The 24793-nt window shown below is 39.8% G+C and overlaps 1 protein-coding gene across 1 annotated transcript; it reads right to left on the reverse strand.

Moving 5' to 3' along the window:
• Window positions 1–5745: 5745 nt before the first annotated feature.
• Window positions 5746–24752, reverse strand: LOC140737761 (E3 ubiquitin-protein ligase DTX3L). The gene is made up of 4 exons (XM_073064385.1): window positions 24625–24752; window positions 17457–18686; window positions 11790–12007; window positions 5746–7638 (listed from the first exon to the last, which is right to left on the reverse strand). Exons 1-4 carry the CDS (start codon window positions 24628–24630, stop codon window positions 7569–7571), a joined length of 1524 nt encoding a protein of 507 aa, XP_072920486.1. The 5' UTR covers window positions 24631–24752; the 3' UTR covers window positions 5746–7568.
• Between the last annotated feature and the right edge of the window lie 41 nt (window positions 24753–24793).

The following is a 24793-nucleotide window of genomic DNA, read 5'->3' on the forward strand; positions in this document are numbered from 1 at the left end:
TGGCAGCAGGATGGGAACCAGAGTGAAGGAACTCATGGATGGTAAAAAAGCAAAAATAGCATGCAGTCAGACTGTCAGGAAGGGCAGGCAGATGATAAGACAAAATTGCAACCAGCAGGGTGAGTATCAGTGCATTAGGGATGCAGAATCAAAAAGGGTAACAAATAAAGTACTCAAAGTGTTATACCTTAATGCAGGGTATAATAAGGTGGATGTTCTTGTTGCACTTTTATAGATTGTCGGGTATGATGTTGTGACCATCACTAAATCATGGATGAAGGATGGTTGTAGTTGGGAGATGAATGTCCAAAGTTACATTGTATCAGAAGGATAGAAAGGTACTCAGAGTGGGTAGCGTGGCTCTGCTGGTAAAGAATGGCATCAAATCTTTAGAAAGAAGTGACATAGGATTGGACAATGTTGAATACTTGTGGGTTGAGTTAAGAAACTGCAAGAGTAAAAGGACGCTTATGGAAGTTCTCCAAACAGTATCTGGGATGTGGACTACAGATTACAGTGGGAAATAGAAAAGGCATATCAAAAGAACAATGTTATGATAGTCATAGGAGATTTTAACATGCAGATCTATTGGAAAAATCAGGTTGGTGATGAATGGATCTCAAGAGAGAGAATTTGTTGAATGCCTGCTATATGGCTTTTTAGGACTAGTTTGTCATTGAGCCTACTAGAGGATCAGCTGTACTGGAGTGTAGTGTAAAGAACCAGGGGTGATTAGGGAGCTTAAGGTAAAGAAGCCCTTAAGAGGCAGTGATCACAACATGATTGAGTTCAACCTGAAAGTTGATACATAGCAATATTTCAGTGGAGTAAAGGAAATTACAATGGTATGAGAGAGGAGTTTGTCAAAATTGGAAGGAGATGCTGGCAGGGATGATAGAAGAGCAATGATGGTCATGCACTTTGGTAAAAGAAATAAATGCGCAGTCTATTTTCTAAAGCAGGGAGAAAATCCAAAAATCTGAAATTGAAAGGGACTTAGGAGTCCTTGTGCAGAACACCTTCAAGGTTAATTTGCTGGTTGAGTCAGTGGTGAGGAAGGCAAAAGCAATGTTAGCTTTGTTTGCATCAGGTCTAGAATATAAGATCAGGGATGCATAAGAGCATTAATGTGGAGTTGTTCATCAGATACAACTTTATTAGAAGCTGTAGAAAGCCAACTGAAAATCCTTACTCATCATGGTCAAGATTAGCTGGAGCACTCCTACTTCTCAATTGTTTGAACTTGTCTTTATCAGTTCAACATCCTTAATTTATTTTGGCTTAAAATCTTAAAAACAAATGTCATGGCAAATACTAAAAAGGTAAATGGCACGCTGAGAACTTGAATACAATAAGGTGGATAAAGAATCCGAAAGGGGCTTGATGGCCTCTGGTAAAATCATCACAGGACGACAGAAGAATCGGGAGGCAGGGTAAGATTGTTCAGGAGTTGACTCAGGAATGCACTCCTCTGTGTTGTAATGCATAGTTAATGTTTAGGGGCAGCACAGAGTTGTATCAAAGCTCCAATGACCCAAGTTCAATCCTGACATTGGGTAGTTTGTGAAGTTCATATGTTCTCTCTGGGACTGCACACACTTCCTCAGAATATACTGGTCAGCTAATTTCCTGTGATAAATCACTCGTGGTGTGAATACATCGTAAAAGAGAAAAGAGGCAAGTGGATGCACAAAGTAGGTTGTTTTATACCTATAGCAGGGGTTCCCAACCATTTTTTATGCCATGGAGCTTTATCATTAACCAGAGGACATGGACCCCAGGTTGGGAACTCCTGACCTATACAAACACCCGTGCTTAGATCACATGAAGTGTATGAAATTTGGGCACTGCAGTTTAGGACTGAGATTTCAGCCTTAGGCTCTGCATCATGAATTTATCAAATTTTGGCATGGATATTTTGAGCAATTTCTTCAACATATTAGATAGTGGCAGCTTGAACATACCAGAGCCGCTGCTGGCAACCACGTGGGGATTAACTTTGTTTGACGCGCCCTCTGATCAATCCAATAATAATGTTCCAAAAGTCAAAGAAATATATTCGATATTCGAGAAATATATTCGCAAAACCTGCAATCTTGAAACGATGGAACTTACTGAAACTAAAACTAGTGACATTAAACGACTTAAGCAAAATTAAGTAATCAACAAAAGAAATAGCGCCCAACAGTCCCCAGCTCTAAACTGCCAAGAGCAAAGCATGAATACGTAACTAAACCCTTTGATTTTACATCACCCATACTCACGTGAGTAGTTACCACAATTAACATAAGAAACGCACAACACAGAAGGCAGATAGAAAACAGAAACCTACATCCCGGCCCCGTAATTATTATACTATAATAATTTCAACTACTTATTACCAAAACTCAGAAAACGTTCACACTTCAGTCCTCTTTCTGATAAGCGGTTTCTGCTGGACTGTGAACTTCTTGACAAACCAGGTTGTTCCTCTTGACTGCATTCAGGGAAATCTGACTTAAATTATTGCTGTAAAAGCTTATCGAAGTTCAAAACTGAAGTTCCATTAACTGTTAGCTCAGACTGAGCGTAATCTCTTCCACCACCATGGTTTCCTTTCAATGATCCATTAATAGTCCGACCCAGCATTATTCTATTTGCATAGGGTCCATCATTAACACTTTGAATCACTGGCAATGGCTCCAGTGCTAAATTTAGGAACATTCACCCCGATCAGCAGTTCAATTTCTGGCAAATGAATATGCTTCAGGTGAGCCCATTCCTCTGACGAGGAATGTTCCTTTTTGTGACAGGCATACTTTCCTACATACAGATAATAGGCAATTCACAGTATTTCACATTATCTAAGCCTGCAATTTCCAATTCTGAAACGACATCACAACCTTCTCTTGACCCATGGTGCTTAAGAGTGTGTTATTTTTCCAGTCAGGTTGAGCTTGTTCATGAGGCTCACTGAACAGAACACGCTGTTGTGCTTCCTTGATCTAGCACAGCATAAGTATCTACGCTTCTTACACTTAACCTAAACTGGAATTATAGGAAGCTTTCAATCATGATTGCTAGCTCCCGAAAGGCCATTAGACACCAGGGCATGACTCACTGCTGTGTTGGATTCTTTCACAGCTTGTTTCCGATCTACACCCTTTTCTTCGGAGGGAAGTATGTTCATCCTAGCAGAACAGACACTTTTGGGAGACAAAACCATCTCCCTTTCATTCGGTCCTGCCTCAGTTTTAGCTTTACTTTTCCCAGTGGCAAAGCTGCATCCTTTAGCCTTAGAATGAATTTGTGACTTCGTTTTGTTCACACTTTGCTTACTGCGAGTGATATAGCACTGTATACATTCTCAAAAACCGGGTGTGTAGCAGTCTCACTTGTTAATCTTACCACTGAGCCTTTCTTGCAGCTTACAGACCACCAACCCCCAACTTTTCCCGAAGAATATAAGGTGTTGTTCCTCCAACATAAACGTTTTGCTCAGATTTCCAGCATCTGCAGATTTTCTCTTGCTTGTAAAACATACAATGTTGAAGTGATGAAACTTGTGAAACTAAAACTAGCAATATTAAACGTACCTAAGCGAAGTTAAGTGATCTCAAATGTAATTAAGAGATACAATTAAACAAATGATATGATGCCCAACGGTCCCCAGTTCTAAACTGCTGAGAATATGTTACTAAACCTTTTGCTTTTACACACCCTCACCCACGTGACTACATAATAAACACACAACATAGAATACAATGGAGATAGAAAACAGAAGGATAGTCCTACATATAAATTAGATCAGATAGAGCATAATGATAAACAACCCCTGTTAGGTGGGGTGTCTAGAATCAGAATGGGGTTTAATATCACCAGCATATGCCATGAAATTTGTTAACTTAGTGTCAGAAGGGCAATGCAATACATGATAACACAGGAAAAAGTATATCAATTACAGTAATATATATATGCACACATTAAATATTTAAATTAAAAATAGTGCAAAAACAGAACTAAAAAAAGTGAGGTCATGTTCATGGGTTCAATGTCCATTTCGGAGTAGGATGGCAGAGGGGGAAAAACTGTTCCTGAATCACTGAGTGTGTGCCTTCAGGCTTCTGTACATCCTAACAATGAGAAGAGGGCATGTCTTGGGTGATAGCGGTCCTTAATGGTGCCGCTGCCTTTCCAAGATACTGCTCCTTGAAGATGTCTTGGATACTATGGTGGCTAGCACCTCAGATGGAGCTAATTTTACAACTTTCTGTAGCTTCTTTCAATCCTGTGCAATAGCTTCCCCAAACCAGACAGTGATAGTCTGTCAGAAGGCGCTTCATGGTACTTCTGTAGAAGTTTGAGTGTCTTAGGTGACAAACCAAATCTCCTCAAACTCTGAGTGAAATATAGCCAACGACTTTATAGCTGCATTGAGATTTGGGACCAGGTTGGATCCTCAGAGATCTTGACACCCAGGAACATGAAATTACTTACTCCACATCTGATGTCTCTATGATTAAATCGTGATCCCTCATACCACCCTTTTCTGAAGTCCACAGTCACCTCTTTGGTCTTATTGACATTGAGGGCATGGTTTTTGCTGCAACACCGTTCAATTAGCTGGTATATCTCGCTCCTGTACACCCTCTCATTTCCAAATTTGATTCTGCCAACAATGGCTGCATCATCAGCAAACTTATGACATTTGAGCAATGTCTAGCCACACCGTCATGGCTATAGAGCGAGTAGAGCAGTTGGCTAAGCACACATTCCTGAGGCGCACCAGTATTGATCGTCAGCGAGGAGCAGTTAATACCAATCCGCACAGATCGTGGTCTTCTGGTTAGGAAGTTGAGGATCCAATTGCAGAGGGAGGTACAGAGACTCAGGTTCCATAGCTTACCGATTAGGACCGTAGGAACGATGGTGTTAATCACTGAGCTATAGTCAATGAACAGCATGCTGATATAGGTGTTTGTATTGTCCGGGTGATCTAAGGCCTGGTAAAGAACCACTGAGATTGCGTCTGCCGTAGATCTATTGTGGCAACAGGCAAATTGTAGTGGGTCCACGTCCTCACTAAGGAAGGACTTGATTCGGGCCACGACCAAGCTTTCAAAACATTTCAGCACTGTAGATGTGAGTGCTACTATACAATAGTAACTGGATAGACTAGATGAAGAGGGGACAAATGTGATTAGCGAACACTTCACATAAAAATGGTACAGAAATTTGGAAATGCATTTTACAAATAATAATTGATCCCAACTCAGTCGTCAATCTGTAACCCATCATGGGTATGTTTTATTAACCAAAGGCATTGGCAAAAATTAAATGAATGAAGATTTCTCAAATTAGGTCACCAATTAGCAAACTATCTTCTGATAATTAAAGCAACACTGAGGGGGCAAAAGACTTTATTCCAAATGTTGATCATCAGCTGGTCTCACAGTAACCAAATGCTTTCTAATATAGAGATAGTGGAATAGCCTTACTCTAAATTTAATTCACCATTGTTCGCATTGGCTATTTAAGATATCACACATCATGCAAAACTGAATATGTGTTAACAACTATAATCCAAGTGTTTAAGAACTTAAACATAAGAACGTGAAAACTGAGTCTAAACTATCTGGCATGGTGAATTGCATAAAGCAGCTTTATCAACTTATGATCATCTACAATTTAGTAAATATCACTGTATCCATTCCTTTGCACTTAACTAGCTTGAAGGAATTTTGAGTCATCTTTTATACAGACTGATTATAGTGGGTGATAGTTTATTATAGATATTCAATGTAGAGCTACAAGGCAGTAAGTACTTTGTAAATATTCAAATCATCCAACCAAACCAGCTATACAATTTATTTTGGTGGACGAGTTCAGCTAAAATTACATTTTGTTGACAAGACTGAGGTGCACAGATTGTGGAGTGAAATATTACAAACAAGTTTCTCACTGAATCATAAAAGTTACTCTTTGAACTGAATATTACTTTTAGTTTTTTTTTAAAATATGGGTCAGATGCATGAGCTGCAAGACAAAATATACACCATCAAGGTGAAGCAAGTTTATTTTGATGCATGACAATGTATAAAAGTAAAGTATCTCTCATTGGTAAAGATGGTTTTTTCACACAAATTTATTTCAATAAGGTTGTGCTGCTCTTTCAGCTACAAAGTAATATCAACATTTTGCACTCTGCCACCAATATTAAATGGGAAATGACTAAAGTATGCCACACTTAGGAATCATGATAAATACATTTCTAACAGCGACAGAATAACACCTCAAGTAAAATGGCAGACCGAAGAGTTTGAAGTGGGTTTAAATGGTTATTTGCTAACACACAGCATAATTTGATTTACTTTCTAACATTGAGCTTCTTTCGACTAGTCACATATACAATATGTTTGTATTGCAAGTATAAAGGAATAATATTCGTAGTTTATCATTCATAAATCAATAAAGAGTTTAATATAATACCGTTCCAATTAAATATCGTATCAGAAAAGCAATGATAGGGGATACATAATATGCACTTTCAGTGTAGAACTCAAAACAGAACTTCACACTGAGCAAGGGCTATGAAGCACAAGTTGTTCCAGAATTCATTTAAATCTTGTTGTACAATACAAAATCAGCTTGGTTACGATGAGTCATGATTACCAAACATAACATTTTTAAAAGGCAGTTTCCAGATTATTAATTTACTTCCCATGGAGAGTGTAATGTCTCTATTCCATGTGCACATTCATAAAAAGTAATTGTAATTATGGTCATCTGGATAATTCAATCCAGAGTAGGTGCAATAGTAAGATAAATTTCAAATGGGGAAAATGCCTCAAAGTGACTTAGAAAAAAGTAAGCATTCTTTATTTCTATCTTATAAAGCAGCTGTCTACCACTTTTGCTTACATGTTCTTGATTTGATTTTTGTATTATTTGTGCTCTTTCTTGATTATTGACAATTGAACTGTTCCAAAGAGTTAGTATTCTGCTTTGTATCATCCTATTTTACAAATTCCTGGAGATGAAAAGATATTCTAGGAAGAGATGAAACAATTGGTGTGATAGGGAATAGGGAGAGCAGATGAAATGAACTAAGGTAAATTTCCAGTTTGATATTGTATTCTACACATTGTCTTTCCCTGCTACTTTTATTTACCAGTTTTCAAGATAATTGAGATAATTGTGACTGTCAATAGTTACAAAAACTCTTAAGATATTTTCTGTGCCTGAAACCAACATTTTTTTTGTGGGAAAGATAAACCAAAAGTCAATACAGTGCCATTTGACACAGTAGCTGCAATATTACTATGTGCTTTGCAGTAAATTTACTCCAATGCACAGAGATATACTATTTGGCACAGAAGTTCACAAATAAAGTTTCTATTTGACAAAAGGAAACTGCAATTATGCATCAGATTATTGCTATTTATGCTTTTTGTGAAAGTCAATGCATATATAAAGCATACAAGTGATTGTTGTTGGGCAGCAATATACATTAAAGCATTTTCAAACTACAAGCAGCAACACCTACAACACACGAATATTGAACATAACTGTTTCCTTTACAATACGGTTCAGAAAATTCCTTTGGCCTTCAGCTCATCCTGCACTCTTGCCAGATAGGTTGGATCAGGATACCCAAACCTAAAAATTAAGTAACAGAAAGCTCTTAAGTTACTGTGCCAACACAAAACGGAGAATAGTAACATATTTTAATATTTCCTGGATTGTTTTGTTGTCTACTTCCCCCCACCCACTATGGATTGCTCGCAGTCCTCATTTCCCACCATCCTCCTGCCTCCCTCGCAAGATGTTGTATGGTGGTAATGGTGGTGAGATACCTACAAATGAATGGCTTGCTAAGTCATTTCTGTAGAAATTAAAGTGCCGATCACATGGGTCGCCTGAATCATATGAAGACCACTCCAGATAAAGGTGGCAGATTTCCATTCCTTAATGAACCAAATGGATTTTTATAACAAATTGGTCATTTTTCTAGTTATCGTTAGAAATGTATGTTTGTTCTAGTTCCAGAATAGAACTACAATAAAACCTAATACTTCTTCCTCTCCATGACCCTCCAATGTCTATAAACCTTGTCCACAGATGTTTTCAAAGTTAGCATTTTGAATATTCTTGTACATTCCAAAAGGCCAATTTGAAAGCTGACAGTTCAGCACATACAAAAGTTTTGCAAAGCTCCATTAGAAGCATGGGCACAAGAAGCCTTTGTATGTCAGCAATTCTTTCAATGATTTACTTACAGACCTTAGAAGTGAACAAAATATTGTGATGGCCAATTGTAACAAACGGCTCCGCTATGAAGTACCAGCAGGCAAAGCTTGGGATAAATATACATGAGCTGTGTACATTTCTCTGCCACTAGGCTAAGGAAGGAAGGAAGAATGAATAAGGTGCAAAAGATGTCAAACTATGGATTAAAAACGGGCTACTAACATTTTTTGTTCTTTATCAGTTGTATTAAATACCTATATTCAAGTCTGTCCCCCACCTACAATTCCCCTATTAATGATCTGTGCAGTTATTTAGTCTTGTTCAAGCACTCAGAGTTTCACTTCATTTTCTGGTCTTTTTACTCCTTTGAGATAGATTTTAAAATCATATTTTCTGATTACAACTGTATTCTTTCCAAAAGCATGAAGATGATGCTTGGTTACAGCTATTGAAAAGGCCGGCAGTTTCAACAATTGGCTAGAATCCAAAGGTAAAGTCCTCCCCACCATTGAGTATTGCCACAGGAAAGCAGCATCCATGATCAAGGACCTGCTCTCTTTGGGAAGGAGGTACAGGAGTTCAGGGTCCCACATCACCTTAGTCCCGCAGATAGCTGAGATAGTTTCGCAAAGATCAAAGTAAGCATATGACTCCATATACCACCCTGAGATTCATTTTCTTGTGGGCATTCACAGTAGAACTACACACAGTAACTGACAATGTGCAAAAGAGAAACAAATACAAAAAACCTAATAATAATAACGACACAAAGGTTGGTGATGTTGTAGATAGTGTAGAGGATTGTCGAAGATTGCAGAGAGACATTGATAGGATGCAGAAGTGGGCTGAGAAGTGGCAGATGGAGTTCAACCTGGAGAAGTGTGAGGTGGTACACTTTGGAACGACAAACTCCAAGGCAGAGTACAAAGTAAATGGCAGGATTCTTGGTAGTGTGGAGGAGCAGAGGGATCTGGGGGTACATATCCACAGATACCTTAAAGTTGCCTCACAGGTAGATAGGGTAGTTAAGAAAGCTTATGGGGTGTTCGCTTTCATAAGTTGAGGGATAGAGTTTAAGAGTCACAGGGTAATGATGCAGCTCTATAAAACTCTAGTTAGGCCACACTTGGAGAACTGTGTCCAGTTCTGGTCACCTCACTATAGGAAGGATGTGGAAGCATTGGAAAGGGTACAGAGGAGATTTACCAGGATGCTGCCTGGTTTAGAGAGTATGGATTATGATCAGAGATTAAGGGAGCTAGGGCTTTACTCTTTGGAGTGAAGGAGGCTGAGAGGAGACATGATAGAGGTGTACAAGATATTAAGAGGAATAGACAGAGTGGACAGCCAGCGCCTCTTCCCCAGGGTACCACTGCTCAGTACAAGAGGACATGGCTTTAAGGTAAGGGGAGGGAAGTTCAAGAGGGATATTAGAGGAAGGTTTTTCACTCAGAGTGGTTGGTGTGTGGAATGCACTGCCTGAGTCAGTGGTGGAGGCAGATACACTAGTGAAGTTTAAGAGACTACTAGACAGGTATATGGAGGAATTTAAAGTGGGGGGTTATACGGGAGGCAGGGTTTGAGGGCCGGCACAACATTGTGGGCCGAAGGGCCTGTATTGTGCTGTACTATTCTATGTTCTATAATAATAAATAAATAAATAAATAAATAGATAGATAGATAATATTGACCACATGAATTGTAGAGTCCTTGAAAATGAGTCCATTGGTTGTGGAGCCTGTTCAGTGTTGAGGTGAGTGAAGTTATCCACACTGGTTCAGAAGCCTGATGGTTGAAGGGTATTAACTGTTCCTGTGGGACCCAACACTCCTGTCCCTCCTTCCTAATGGGAACAGTAAGAAGACAGCATGGCTCTCTTGTGGATCCTGTAGATTTTAACCATTTTTTGAAACTTTTGGTCTTTTCAATAGCTATAGCCAAGCGTCATCTTCATACTTTTGAAAAAAATGTATGATTGTAATCAGAAAATATGATTAAAAAGTGGGTTAATTCTATAGTTTCTCCTGCAAGGGCAGCAAATCCATGAATGATTGTTTTCTGCAACAGGTTATTAAAACGGATTTCAAATAAATCATCATTGAAAAAGGGGGAAAAAAGTGAAGTTGCGTGAATCGTCAGTAAAAGTTAAACAGATGATGGTGTGGCCAGGTACATCAAAACCATTAACGAAAGGGAATTGGGATTTATGATGAAAGGTCCTCGCCTGAAACATAGCGAATTCTTATCAATCAAATGCATATTGAGAAGCTGTGTACTTTAACAACTTAGAGTCAGACAGCTCAGACACAGGCCCATTGATCTCGGTTGATCAAGATACCATCTAAGCCGGCCCCATTTGAACACGTTTGACACACATCCCTCTAAACCTATCCTGCCCATATACCTGTCCAATTGCCTTTAAAATTTTAGTATACCTGCCTCAACCACTTGCACTGGCAGCTGATTCCATATATGGACCACCTTTGAGGGAAAATGTTACCCCTCAGATTCCACTTAAATGTTTCACCCCTCACTATAAACCACTGCTCTCTAGTTCGAGGCCCCAACCTTGAGAAAATTTCTGTACTTCTTGATGAAAATTTTCTTTATTTTATGCCACATTCACTGGAATAATGATGACACAATATGTGTCCCAAAAAAGGTTGATATCAAGTCAAGATTTTTGAAAGGAAACCGTGTTATGGACAGAGAAAAACCTGCTATCCAAAGAAATGGGTGAGACATGACCTCGTCATTGTATTAACAAATGGAGGTTTAATGGCACTGAGATGATGCATGCTGATACAGCTGTAACAAGACCGATTAAAGCTGAGAAAGGGAAGATGACCAGCTGTATTTGGCACGCGAAATCAAGCAACCAGCGCTGGAGTCTGGCAGCAACAGGAAAACAGCTGAAATTGAACAGAATAAATGTGCAAGAGCATCAAAGCTGAGTGATCAGCTGTTCAATCATCTCTGATTTTGCAAGATGCTGTTCTGATTTAAACACCAAAAGTAGCCGAGAGTAAAACAAAATTGAAGAAGAAGACAGCAATTTGAAGTGCAACTAAGTTCAGTTCCTAACTCCAACACTAACACAGAGGTGAGCGGTGAAATCTATTGTGTGTGACAGTGTCATACAAATCAGAGTTGATCAACTTTATCCTGTGAGCATTTTGGAATTTTCCACAATGGGTAAATTACTTTCTGGTCTTCAATTAGATAATTGCAAAGAGTGAAAGAATTAATAAATCAATACTTCTTTATTAGAGCAATAAATAAATCCAACTTTTGATAAAAACAGACTATCTAACATACATGAAAGATTTAGTCATGGTGGCAAACAGTCATTCAGTGATTGGTTGATTATATTGAGGTTCTCCCGAATTTCCATCCATTGAATATGGCCGTCATTCAGATATACATTCAGCTGCTTTTGTAAAAAAGTGAATAGGCTGCAGCAGCTCACACTTTCTGTAGGACTCCCCAAGACAATTTTTTTTAACTTTTGTATGCCAGATAAAGATGAAAGATAAACTTATCCTCAATACCATACTTACGCTGATGGCCCTCCAAAAGCACTTGTTTTATGATGAATATCATTCCAGGTCACCACATTGCTTCTCCCCGTGGTACTAGACGTTCCAACAGTGAAGATTAGTCTTTGATTGAAAGCTCGCTGTAGGAGCTTGAGCACCTTTTTCCCCTCAGGACTGTTTGGTAAGAAAGCAGTACGCGACGTACCATTATACCTTTGGCCAGGCTGTGGATGCTCTTTCTACAAGTTAAACAAATAACATTACAAAATTATCTGCATGCTTTAATATTAAAACTATAGTTCTGCTCCTATTCCCCCTCTCTGTAATGACTCAGTAAGTTTATTTAGTGAACAATCAAAAAGATTTGGGAAGTCTCAAGTTTTTTGACGGCCTGGTTTATCTCCACATGCAGACATGATAAAAATGCCATACTTGTTTGTCTTGGTTTCACTCTGATGGGTAGAATAATATTTTTTAAAAGCTGATAACTAGCCCTGTCATTTATTATTCTCCACAGTCCTTTAAAACTTTTTCTCTCAATTACAAATCTATTTTATTTTAAATGCTAGTAATGAACCTGCATCCAGATCATGACAAACGAAGAACATACTTTTCTCATGTTACCTGTGTTTTCGTCATTAACTTCGAGGCTTCATTCAGTTACAAAGCTTTCTACCATTGGGTACAATTTTTCTAAATTTATTCATACACAAACCTTCACGATTTTGAACACCCATCACATTTTGTGGCCTTCACTAATCAAGGGAGAGAAATTCCACCTTCTCCAGTCTGCCTAAATGACATACTGAACCTCATGCCTGGGGCCATTATTGCAAATGTATTTACCTCCCTCTCAGGGAGCCGAACTTGCTTTTGGGAATGTGGTACTGATAAGAGTTGAAAAAATCTCACTACAGGAGAAATTAAACTGCCTTCTCAAACCTCCTAATGGCTACATTCTACACTCTGTCACCACTTTTATTTGGTGCACCTGCTCGTTAACATAAATATCTAATCGGCCAACATGTGGCAGCAACTAAATGCATAAAAACAAGCAGACATGGTCAAGTGGTTAGTTGTTGCTCACATCAAACATCAGAATGAGGAAGAAATGTGATCTAAGTGACTTTGACCGTGGAATGAATGTTGGTGACAGATGAGGTGATTTGAGTCAAGTTGAGACAAGTTGGTCCATGATGACAGACCAGGAAACTCTTTAACTCAACAATCATTTTATTGTGATGGACACGAAACAGACCAGGCATTATGACCCAGAGAATGAACCCAACCAGTCTCACACCGATGGGGGAGGTGACCATCACACACCCTGGTTACAGTTAAGGTGACCCACAAATGCACAAGCAAATAACTGTATAACCCAAGCTAAAATGTAACAATAAACAAACTGGAACTTCCCACCATAATCCCACAAAAGCATTTTAACACAAGAACAATATACAGTACTGATCATTAGAAATGCAGGGGCAGGCTGTCGACCATGTCACCACCCAGAATATCACACTAATAGATTGAAAGCTTTTAAATCCCTAACAATTTTGACAGATGAGGCTCATCCCTCATGCTTGCTAACAGTCAGGGTTTACCCACAATCCCACATGACACCAGAGTTCAATGGGCCAGCTTGATCAGCCCTTCATATTTCCACTAAATGAGTGCAGATGGCTGTGTTGATTGAAAAGTAACTAATACAGTGGATTAGTGTATTATTTAATCAACAATTAAGGGAAATTATTATGGAAGTCTGATAATCTGGCATACTTGAGGCTTTGGTGCTGAAGAGGCAGATTTTCCAGACTATTTGATGTTATTAATATCACAAACCACCTTTTCATTACTTTCTGCTTTAGAAGTCATACCTGATTAAAATACACGTTTTATGGCAAACAAGGGGAAGCCAAAGGGAATGCTGCAACCAGAGGTCTGGTCATTTTAAGGAGTCAGGTCAGTAAAAGTGAAATTTTGAAACACTATGTGCCAGGCATCATAGAACTGAGGAACTGTCTTCTAAATTTAGCAATTGATACTAAGTTAATCATTAATTTTTAAAATGCCATTGATAATTGCTTCATCATCATTGTTAACAAGAGTTATGAGTGGGTATATGAAAATAAATGGCAAAATAATCTCATCAAACTAACAAGCTTATTCCTACTACTGTGAATCACAAATTAAAATTCTGAGCTGTACCCCTGAGAAGCACTGAGTGTAAAAACAAGAACATTAGATTGAAGAATTCTGTACAATTTCAGATATTGCACTTTAAGAAGGACAAGATGACTTTGGAGCACCAGATCAATAAGGGAAGTCCTACGTTCTGTGTTCTCAGAGAAATTATTTTGATAAGCTAGGGAGCATGCAGAGCAGTGCATGAGTGGTAAAAGATTATTGTGAAGACCATAGGACGACTTAGTTCAGGTAGCGTAGTGGTTAGCACAACACTTTACAGTAGAAGTGACCCGGAATAACTTCCCATCACTGCGTGTAAGGAGTAATACAGGCTGTAAAGTTTCACTGCTGATGTAATGGCCTCTCTGTAATGTTTTACTGCTAAGGCTAAGGTAATGGTTTCTCTGCAGCAGCAATGTTTGGGTTATGACTAGAGATAATGGGGACATTGGAATGTATGTTAGCTAATAGGAGGGGTGTTGTTCTTTCCTGTGCGTCTGGAAGAGGGATTTTCGTGGTCTTTTGTCGGCGAGAGACGAAGAAGGAACACGCGTGTGGAGAGCTGGTGAACTGGGAGCGAGGGTCTGAAGGTTGACAACACTTGGAGGAGGTTGATGAATGGCCGTATCAGTGAGCTCCAATGTGCACTTTTGACTTTTTCCTTAAAATAGGCCCTTTTTCCTTTTATTTTCTTTACTAACCCTATATTCAGATTAAGATTTATATAAAATTCAAAAAAAGTACTGTCCGATATTTTGCGGTTCAGATTTGTAACTGGGCAGTACATCACACAGCATGCACACAAACGAGATTTCTCAGTTTGGCGGGACCAGACGCTGTCCTCCCCTAGATGAACACGTGCTGGCCAAACTTGAGGGTTACAGGAGTTTGAACATTCTTCCCGTGACCACGTGAGTTTCCTCCCATAGTCTAAAGACATACTGGTCTGTAGGTTAATTGGGTATTGTAAATTGTCCCTCGATTAACCTAGGATTTAAATATCTCTGCTAGGGCTCCTGCAATTTCTGCACAGGGTCCAAGGGAACACCTTGTCAGGCCCTGGGGACTTATTCAACCTGATTTGCCTCAAGACAGCAAACATCTCCTCTTCTGTAATCTGTATAGGTCCACAAAGTTGATGCTGCTTTGCCATACTTCTATAGACTGTGTCCATATTGCATTGGAAGATACACAGCTCAGGGCATTATTCGCACCATGCTCAACCTTTTTAAATTCCTTTTTGTCTGAGGTCTTTATCAACATTTGTCTCCACCTCTCCACTGTCTGTTCAAGCACTCTGGTTCCCATCTGCTTGCAACTCCAGTTTGAGCCCTGGCAAAGCCATGCAGCACTAGTAAACCTTCCTGCTCGGTTATTAGTCCCCCTCCAGTTCAAGTACAAACCATCTCTTCCACCTTTCCTGGAAGAGACCCCAATGATTAAAAAAAAACTGATATCCCTTCCCCCTCCCACCCCCGCACCAACTCCTTAGCTCTTTTTGGCAATTTCTGGCCTCACTAGCAAACCAGAGATCACAGCTCTGGAGATCCTGCCCTTTAACTTTGCAGATAACTGCCTGAACACATTTTGCAGAACCTCGGCACTCTTCCTACCTGCTGTATGTCATCGGTACCCACATGGAACATGACCCTCCCACTTAAGAATGCTGAGAACTAGATCAGAGATGTTCCGGACCCTGGCACCCAGGAGGCAAATGAGCACCTGCGAATCTCGTTCTCATTTACAGAACCTCCTTTCTGTTTCACTATCCACACAGCTTTCCTCTTCTCGCCCCCCCCCCCCCTCCCCCTGGCACCGAGTCAGAGACCTGACCGCTGTGATTTTCCTCTGCTCAGTCATCCCTCCCAACAGTCTCCAAAGTGGTAAGGTACATCCGTTCAGGGGAATGGCCACTGCAGTATTCTGCACTGGCTGCTTAACTCCTTCCAGACTGCCACCCAATTTCCTGTGCCCTGCACCTTGGGTGTAACTACCTCTCTGTATGTGTCTTATCTATCACTTCTTCAGCCTCCTGAATGATCCACAATTCATCCAGTTCCAACTCCTTTGTGTGAAAAGTTAGCAGCTGCAGCTGGATGCACCTCTTGCAGATGTACTCAAAAGGGACAATGGAGTTCTTCCTGCCTTCCCACATCCCACCAGAGGAGCATTCAACTACACTGCTTGACACCCATGAGATATGGGAGTAGAATTAGGCCATTTGGCTCATCAAGTCTTCACCATTTCACATGGCTGATCCAATTTCCTGCCTTCTGCCCATATCCCTCCATGCCCTGACCAATCAAGAATCTATCAACCTCTGCCTTAAATATACCCAAAGACTTGGCTTCCCTAGTGTTCTGAGCGAGCAAATATAAAGAATAAAAAACAATAAATAAACTGTGGGGGTTGGGGGGAAGTGAATATACCTACAGCTATTTTCACCTTCACTCACTCAAGCCTCTCCTCACTGAAGCCTCAAAATCCCTACTCTAACACTGTCCACTCCAACGATGGCTGCTCCATCAATGGTAACTCAGCTTGCCTTGCCTTATTTAAATTTGTTCTTGCCTATCAATCCCAATTTCCAATTGGCCATTGCTCAAAACACCAAACGGTCACAAGTCGATGCCTTATGTAATCAATCAGCAAACCCAACTGAGGTATGTCTGCTTACGCTTCAGATCTCCAATTAGTTGCTGCTCAAACCACCAACCACCACAAATCGATGCCTTACGTCAATCCATTAAAGAATGGAAGGAGACGGCACGGAAAGGGAGAAGTGACCCGATGGACAGATTTGAATGCAGGAATGAGAATGTTCCATTTGGAATGCATTGTAATAGAACAGTCTGGGCATCATGAAGATACGCACAAACGTTTGTATGATGATTTCAGTTTCAGGAGATGATCAGAGGCAAAGATAAGGATTGTAGAAAGGGATCAGAATTTGTTATGGTATCAAACAACAATGTTCTCACTATTTTCAATATTTGATTAAGAAGAAAATTCCAGTCATTCATCCTTGGGCATTAGACAACATTTAGTGAAGGTGGAGCATTCCAAGCAGGGTATTACCAATGTACGTGCAGAAACTCATGCCACTTTTTGTGATGATGCTGCACATGGAAACTATACATTGTGCCAGGGGCAGATGGAGGACATCATACTGAATATCTGGACAAGAAAAGGGGAGCCATTAAAGGTAATTCAATGTCTAGTGCTACATAAACCAAGACTGTTTTATACATCATATAATGAAGAATTGATGGCCAAGATGGTGGAGACCCAGATACAAAGAGACAGCAGCTTTCAGAAAGGGTTATTAACTTCCTGAATAAATAAATAAAATGTCAGGGTTGAGTGCGTCTAAATGGATTGCTTTTCATGCAGCCAAAGCAGACTTGATCAGCCAAATTGTCTCTGCTGCTAGGTACTACTCTATCATTCTGTAATCACACCTTTCGCTCAGAATGATGGTACAGCAGAAAAGCTACTCACCCCCTGGAAGCCATCTGGTATTGTGTAGTGTATCTCAATGGTATCATATTTTTCATAACCAGGAAGACGCATTTGCACGAGCCTGTGAATCATCCGGCCACCTTCAGGTTGGTTTCCCTTTAACTCTCCATACACTTCTCCACATACTGGACAGGCAGACTTAGTTTTAAAAGCTAAGTCTATGCATTCCTTACAAAACGAATGTTTACATTTTAACGTTTCTCGGATTTCCATTTCTTCCAAGCAAATTGGACATGTTTTGTCCTCATCTTTTGCTTTTCTTATCATAGCATCTGAATTTGAGGTGAGTTTACATTCAGATTGTGAAGGTTGCCTCCTGCCCAAGTCTACTGTATTGGCACCAAATGAGCTAGACTGAAAATTCTCTTGCCTTTTATTGAGATCCAGGGCAGCTTCTGCTTTGGTAATATCATCAGGACTTCCCATTAAGCTAAGTTCTGCATCCTTATACCTAATCCAAACTTTTGGAAAATTCTTTTGGAAAAATAATTCCACATGTTTAATTGTTAGGCCTCTCCCTACAAAGTTAGGTGTTACTATTTTCATGCGTAGATTTGTCGCAATATGTTGATAGAAAGCAATAAACTTTTCTCTTGCAGCATAGCATGGTATGTTTTTCTTATTTTGTATAAATTGTACTGTTAAAAATTTCCCAGAATTTGTTGTTTTTCTGATGACATCAAAATCTCTCTCTATTTTTTGCAGCTCATCATTATAAATCTGTTCAATGTAACTCATAATAAGTCTGTCTACAGATATTACATCATGATCACATGAGTTCAGCGTTGCATGAGACATTGGAGCTTCTGTTTCAGAAAACCTTGCCGATCCCGCACCAGAAGACTTTGTAGGCGGCTTTCCAAACTCCATTCCAGGTCTTGAGGATTCTGTTCTGGTGGAACTTAAAAACTTGGAACCAGTCGACATTGGAGATTTTACTTCAGAGGGCCCTGCGTTCTCCTCCTCAGAGGATGCACAAGGTTCTGCACCTGAGGACTTTGAAATGCCTGATCCAGAGAGCCCAATTTTAAGTTTTGTTAATTCAGTGTGAATTTTATCAATCTTTTCAAATGAATCGATAACTTCATAACTTTTAAGGCCACCTTGACATTTTTCAAATACTTTGCTTAATTTAATGATACCCAGTGCTTCATTTTCTTTGTCCTTAAAAGCGCTTAAATCAATAATTGCTCTGACTTCAGGAAACACCTGCAAAAGGCAAAAATAAGCAGTAAGTATATAATCTTTACTAATGTATCACTTCTCTATGTTACCTGAAGCAGGTGTAAATACTAGTACAGTACAAGCATTTTACTACATTTTTAACTCTTCCTGAATATAACTGGGTTTGCTTCAACCTCAATGATTTAAGTTTTACCAACCCCTTTTAGTGATCAGTGTTTCAATACCATGAACACTGGGAGCAAGCACATCATGCAAGTCAGAAATTCCTATCTGTGATTCAAGCTCTCCATGATGACCGTGGGCAAGTAAAGGCAGATGCTGTGGCATAGCCCTGCAGGGGTGATGTAGGAAGTGGTACAGATCAGGCTCCAGTGCTCTGGTTTTCCAACATCGACCTGACAGCATTGGAACTGGCCCTTCGGCCCAACAGTTTATGTTGACCAAGGGGCTCGTCTAAGTCACACCCATTTACATGTATTTGGCTCAAACATTTCTTATCCATATATCTGACTTGGAATAAAACCCCAGAATTTTATCAATAAAATCCCAGAATTGTCACTTTACTTCTCCATTCCATCCCTACTTTGACTTCCCTCATTGTTCCAATGGTACCTTAAATTCAAGAAGCAGCACCTTGCCTTCTGTTTTGGCACATTACAGCCTTCAGGACTTCAAAGCTCAAAGTAAGTTTATTACCAAAATACATGTATGTCACCATACACACGCTTGAGATCCATTTTCTTGTGGGCCTATTCAATAAATCCATAAGAGAATAATAACTAAATAGAATTAATGGAAGACCACACCAACTTGGGTGTTCAACCAGTGTGCAAAAGACAACAAACAGTGCAAATAAAAAAGAAAGAATTACAATAAATATATAAGCAATAAATATTGAGAACGTGAGATGAATGGCCATGAAAATGAGTCCATAGGTTGTGGAAACATTTCAATGACGGGGCAAGAGAAATTGAGTGAAGTTATCATCTTTGGTTCAAGAGCTTGATGATGAGGGGTGATAACTGTTCCTGAACCAGGGGATGAGTCCTGAGTCTCCTGTATCTTCTTCCTGTGGTCAGCAGCAACAGGAGAGCATGATCTGGGTGGTGGAGGTTCAAAGTAAAATTTATTTTCGAAGTACATACACATCACCATGTACAACCCTGAGATTCTTTTTTTTTTTGCAAGCATACTTAGCAAATCTATAAAACAGTAACTTTAAACAGGATCAATGGAAAACAAATTGCTCGAATGCAGATATAAATAAAAAGCAATAAGTAACAAGCTTGAAATAACAAGATATAGAGTCCTTAGACTATTGGTTGCGGGAACAGCAGAAGTTGAATAAGTGTAGTTAGCCCATTTTGTTCAACAGCCTGATGGTTGAAGGGTAATAGCTGTTCTTGAACCAGGTTTTGAAAGTTCTGATGGCAGTGAGAAAAGAACATGGCCTGGCTGGTGAGGATCTTTGATGATGGATGCTACTTTTCTAAGCAATGTTTCATGTAGATGTGCTCAGTGGTTTGGAGGGGTTTACACATGAGGTACTGGGCCGAATCCACTACCTTTTATAGGATGTTCTGCTCAAAGGCATTGTTTTCTCTTATCAGGCCATCATGTAGCCAGTCAGCTCTTTCCACCACATAACTGAGAGAAGCCTGCCAAGGTATTTGATGACATGCCAAATCTCCAAGGAATCCTGAGGACGTAGGGGTACAGTTGTGCTTTCTTTGCAATTATATTTATATGATGGGTCCAGGACAGGTCCTCGGAAACATTGATACCCAGGAATTTAAAGTTACTGACCCTCTCCATCTCTGATCCTCTGATGATTAATGGCTCATGGACTTCTGGTTTCCCTCTACTGAATTCTATAATCAGTTCCTTGGCCTTACAGATATGGAGAGAGAGGGGTGGTTGTTAGGACACTATTCAAACCAAGTTTTCAATCTCCCTCCAGTATAAAGGATAAAGGCCACAACAGTGGTGTCATCAGAAAACTTGTATATAGTGTTGAAGTTGTATTTAGACACACAGTCATAAGGGCAAAGCAGGTAGAGCAGGGGGCTAAGCACACATCCCTGTGGTTCTCCTGTGCTGATAGAGATTACAGAAGAGATACGGATAATGGATCTCCAGTAATGGATGCTGCTTTCCTGTGACAACACTTCACATAGATCTGCACAATGGTGGGGAGGTCTTTACCTGTTTTGGACTGGGCCATATCCACTATTTTTTATAGGATTTTCTGTACAAGGGCATTGGTATTTCCATAATAGGCTGTGATGCAGCCAGTCAATATAGTCTCCACAAATCTATGGAAGATTGTCAAAGTTTCAGATGTCATGCCAAATATTAGCAAACTCCTAAGGATGTAGAGGTGCTGGGCTCAGGACAGGTCCTCTAAAATAATAACATTAAGATCAAGAATTTCAGATGACCAGTCATTCTAGCATCACGCCTCTCATGTCTAGCACTCATAATTTTCTCCTCTTCACTGGTATATTATGTTTAATTCATCTTCTCCACCCCTGCCCCTTTAACTGACACCACCACATTATTGAAGCTTTTCTCATCTCCAACGTAGCAAAGGGTGTTCCATTCTGTTATCTCCAACCCTCCATTTCTCTACAAACTTAAGGTTATTTCTAATGTTTTTAAATTCCTATTGAGAGTTAGTGGCTTCATTACTCTCCATTCAAGCCATCTACCCTGCTGAGTATTAATTTTTAATACAAATAATATTTGAATAAAATGCTTGGAAATGCCAAAATCCCCATGGAATCTTTCCTCCAGTGGTGACACTTACTACAGCCGAGCAAAACTGAAGAAAGAAAACGATGTATGCATGCCCTTGACAAAATCAGAGCTATCAGTGGTTGAGTTGCCCCTGAAAAACCTGTCCATTGGAAAATTACTTTTTCCTTCAGTATGTACGTACAACCTTCAGGTACTGTAGAATTTGTTATAGTCATTCACAGCCTAATTCTCATTGCTCATTCCTATTTGCCTTTGGCGGCGTTTGATGGTATTGGGTTTGGTGACCGCATAGCTCTAAACTCAAACAAAGACTTTAATTCCAGTCCAATACAGATAGCCACAAGTATCCTCACTAAAGAGAAGTTATACTGTAACTATCCAATCTTTAAAGACTAGTTTACTTCCCTATCTATTCTCCATGGTGAGTTTAGCTGCCTACACCCACTACACGAACAGTGGGTGTTCCCTCTCTACTAAAGAGAAGAAACTTCCAGCTAACAAAGTAGTTGTAACAAAGTTAATTTATTTACAGTGATACATGTTTAAATTCAAACTGTATTCTTAAAAACATTTAAAACTCACAGGGATTTTCTGTCTTTTAAAAGACCTCTAAATTACAAACCATTTCTAAAACACAAAGGATTTCCAAAACATAGGTACAATTTCCAAGAGCTACAAAGACATACCAATGATGCAGACAAACCAGTCGTCCATCACAGAAATTGAAGGCAGAGGAATAGACTGTAGTTCCCCCTGTGTTTCTTTCATGCTTCTTGATGTTTCTTACCCTATTCCTTATAAGCCTAAGCTGCTTGCTACACTTTTATAATTTCTTTGCCACTTGGGTGACTTCACAGATGTGAAGTCCGATTTTTTTTTCCGATGCCTTAAACACAAACGGTCTAAAAGTTTTTTTGGAGACCAAGATCCCAGGTATCCACAGTAAATGCTGTGAAGCTAACTTCCCTAAGTACATAAACCTTCCAACTTATTAACAGGTCAGTTATTGATCTGCTACCTCCAAGAGGACCACAACCTTGTCATTGGGTTTGGAGGCTTGTGTGCCTCAATGACCCAGAGAGCCATGTTGGCTGGAGTCAGGGCTTTATGCTTTGGCTCTTGGGAAGGTCACCCATGTCAAACAGATCAAAGGGTAGAGGCTAGATTCAGAGTTGTCTACTGGGTCCTTCATGTTCGGGAGTTCAGCTCAGTGCTAACAACACTGACTGGTGAAACAAAATTGTCACAGAAACAGGAGAGAAGAATCCTTCTGCATCAGAATACAATGGTATTCCTGAGTCTCCACCCGGGTCTTGCATGACTGACAGTAGTGAAAACTGAGTGGAGGCTATTGACATGATGAAGGAAGCACTAGATACTGCCAGAGGTGGAGGGCCTTCATTGCTGCCCTAAACACAAGTAGTAAGTACTGATCTGCTAAGTGATTGTCCACATCTTGTCTGCAAGTTTCCTTAAACTAAGCAACTTACCCAGCATTTAGTTTGAAATACATCAAATTAAGTAACCCATTGTCTTATACTGCAATTAGCCTTGTGCTATGAACCAGCAACTTTGTGGCTCTATACAGTGCATGATTACAAAACTTATTGTGATCTTCAAGTTGGTTATGGCTTTCCATTTGAAGTAGCATCTTTGAGTGTTTAAGCCAAGCATTTGGAGTACTAACACAGTAATGTTAAAATGTTGTCTTTCTTAACTCTTGTTAAGAACTGAAGACAAGCTCCCATTTAAGACCAGAGACTAAATAAAGAATATAGTTGGAAGTTTCACTTATAACCATTTGATCTTTACAAGTGATCCCTGTTGTGCTTAGAAAGGTAAGCTCTGCCAAAAAAAAGCAAGAGGCTCCCTGACCCAGGAAGCAAATAATATCACAGGTGAAGGCAAACCATTGTAAACCACTGTAGTCTGTGTGAAAAAACAATGACTTTGGGCAGGGAGTTACAAGAGTCATCATAGACTCAACAACAATATTGGCAAATTATTTCCAAATCATCATATGCTCAACTTGGAGGGTTAAGAATTTCTTCATACCCGAGGATGATAAGAGTCAAGAATGACAACATTTTAACATTACTGGGTTAGTATTCGAAATGCCTGCCTTAAACACTCATAGATGCTACTTCAAATCCAGCAATGTTTAACTGTCTGTAACATCGACACTACTAATTTGTCAGAAAGAAACAATTTGGGTCAACAATGACATTCAGAGAAAGAAATGTGGAACAAGCATCTATATAACTTAAAACCAGAGCAAAGTGGCTTCTTCCGCACTACTCAAGTTCTTGATGCGGCAAACTGCAACTTCCAACGCAAATGCATCACAGTTGCTCAAGAGGAGAAACTGAAAGTAAAAATGCGACGTGCAGAAAGTGAAATAATCAGTGTTGGTCTTAACTGAAATGCAATTGAGTGAAAGAAAAATGTTTAAAACGTTGATTTTTAAACTGATTCTTTGGAAGGTAAGCAGAACAGACAAAAAAAATAACAATACTCAACGGTGCAAATAAAGCAGTCAAGCACAGTAACATTGGTTGCACTAACTTCGATCACTAATTTTCCTGACTGATTACATCAAACTGGACTTTGAACAAGAATCCAACAATCTGAATCTACCGCTACAGAAAAGGGCAAGAAAGCAGCATATTATCCCTAGAGACATTTCAATGAGCATACCGTGTACTGTAGGCCAAAAAGTGAAACGATTTGGGCATAACAACGTTGAGCCGTCAATCGGAGGACTATTTAAGAGCAGCCCAAGTGGATTCCCTTGTCGGCCTACAATTTCACAGTATACAGGGCAAGTAGATTTAGAACCCGTATTTGACATAGAAGGATATTTAAAAGTTGACGCTGCGCCAAAATAACAGAAAGAATGAGCAGAAGTTCGGCCGAAAGATAAGGGTTTTGAGGAGGAAAGTGGGAGGGAACGAGCTCGGGCCTAAAAGGCTGAAGCTATCAGTGGCTGAAAAACCTGCAGCATAAACAGCAGCCAGCGCGGCGCAACATCATTTAAATCAATCATAAATACTACCATAGTAATCTGGAGAGATTCTTAATAAAATTACTTGACCAATCACAATCGCTAGGTTGTTTACTCCGCAACCACAACAAAAAAAAACACACATGGAAATTACGGCTTCTAGGTCCGTTTCTGGAAACACAAACACTGACAACACACCTCCATTTGAAACCCCGAAATGAAGACCGTTCCGTCCACAAAGCGTAGCCCACTGAACTAGCCACTTCCTCCTTCCTCCTGCTGCGCTTGTCCTTGCACCGCCGATTGGACCTTGCGCGCCTTCTCCTACTGGTGATTGGCAGAGCCTCCCATCAATCACGCTGACTCG

Source organism: Hemitrygon akajei, chromosome 13 (assembly GCF_048418815.1).
Source record: "Hemitrygon akajei chromosome 13, sHemAka1.3, whole genome shotgun sequence".
Classification (NCBI taxonomy): Eukaryota; Metazoa; Chordata; class Chondrichthyes; order Myliobatiformes; family Dasyatidae; genus Hemitrygon; species Hemitrygon akajei.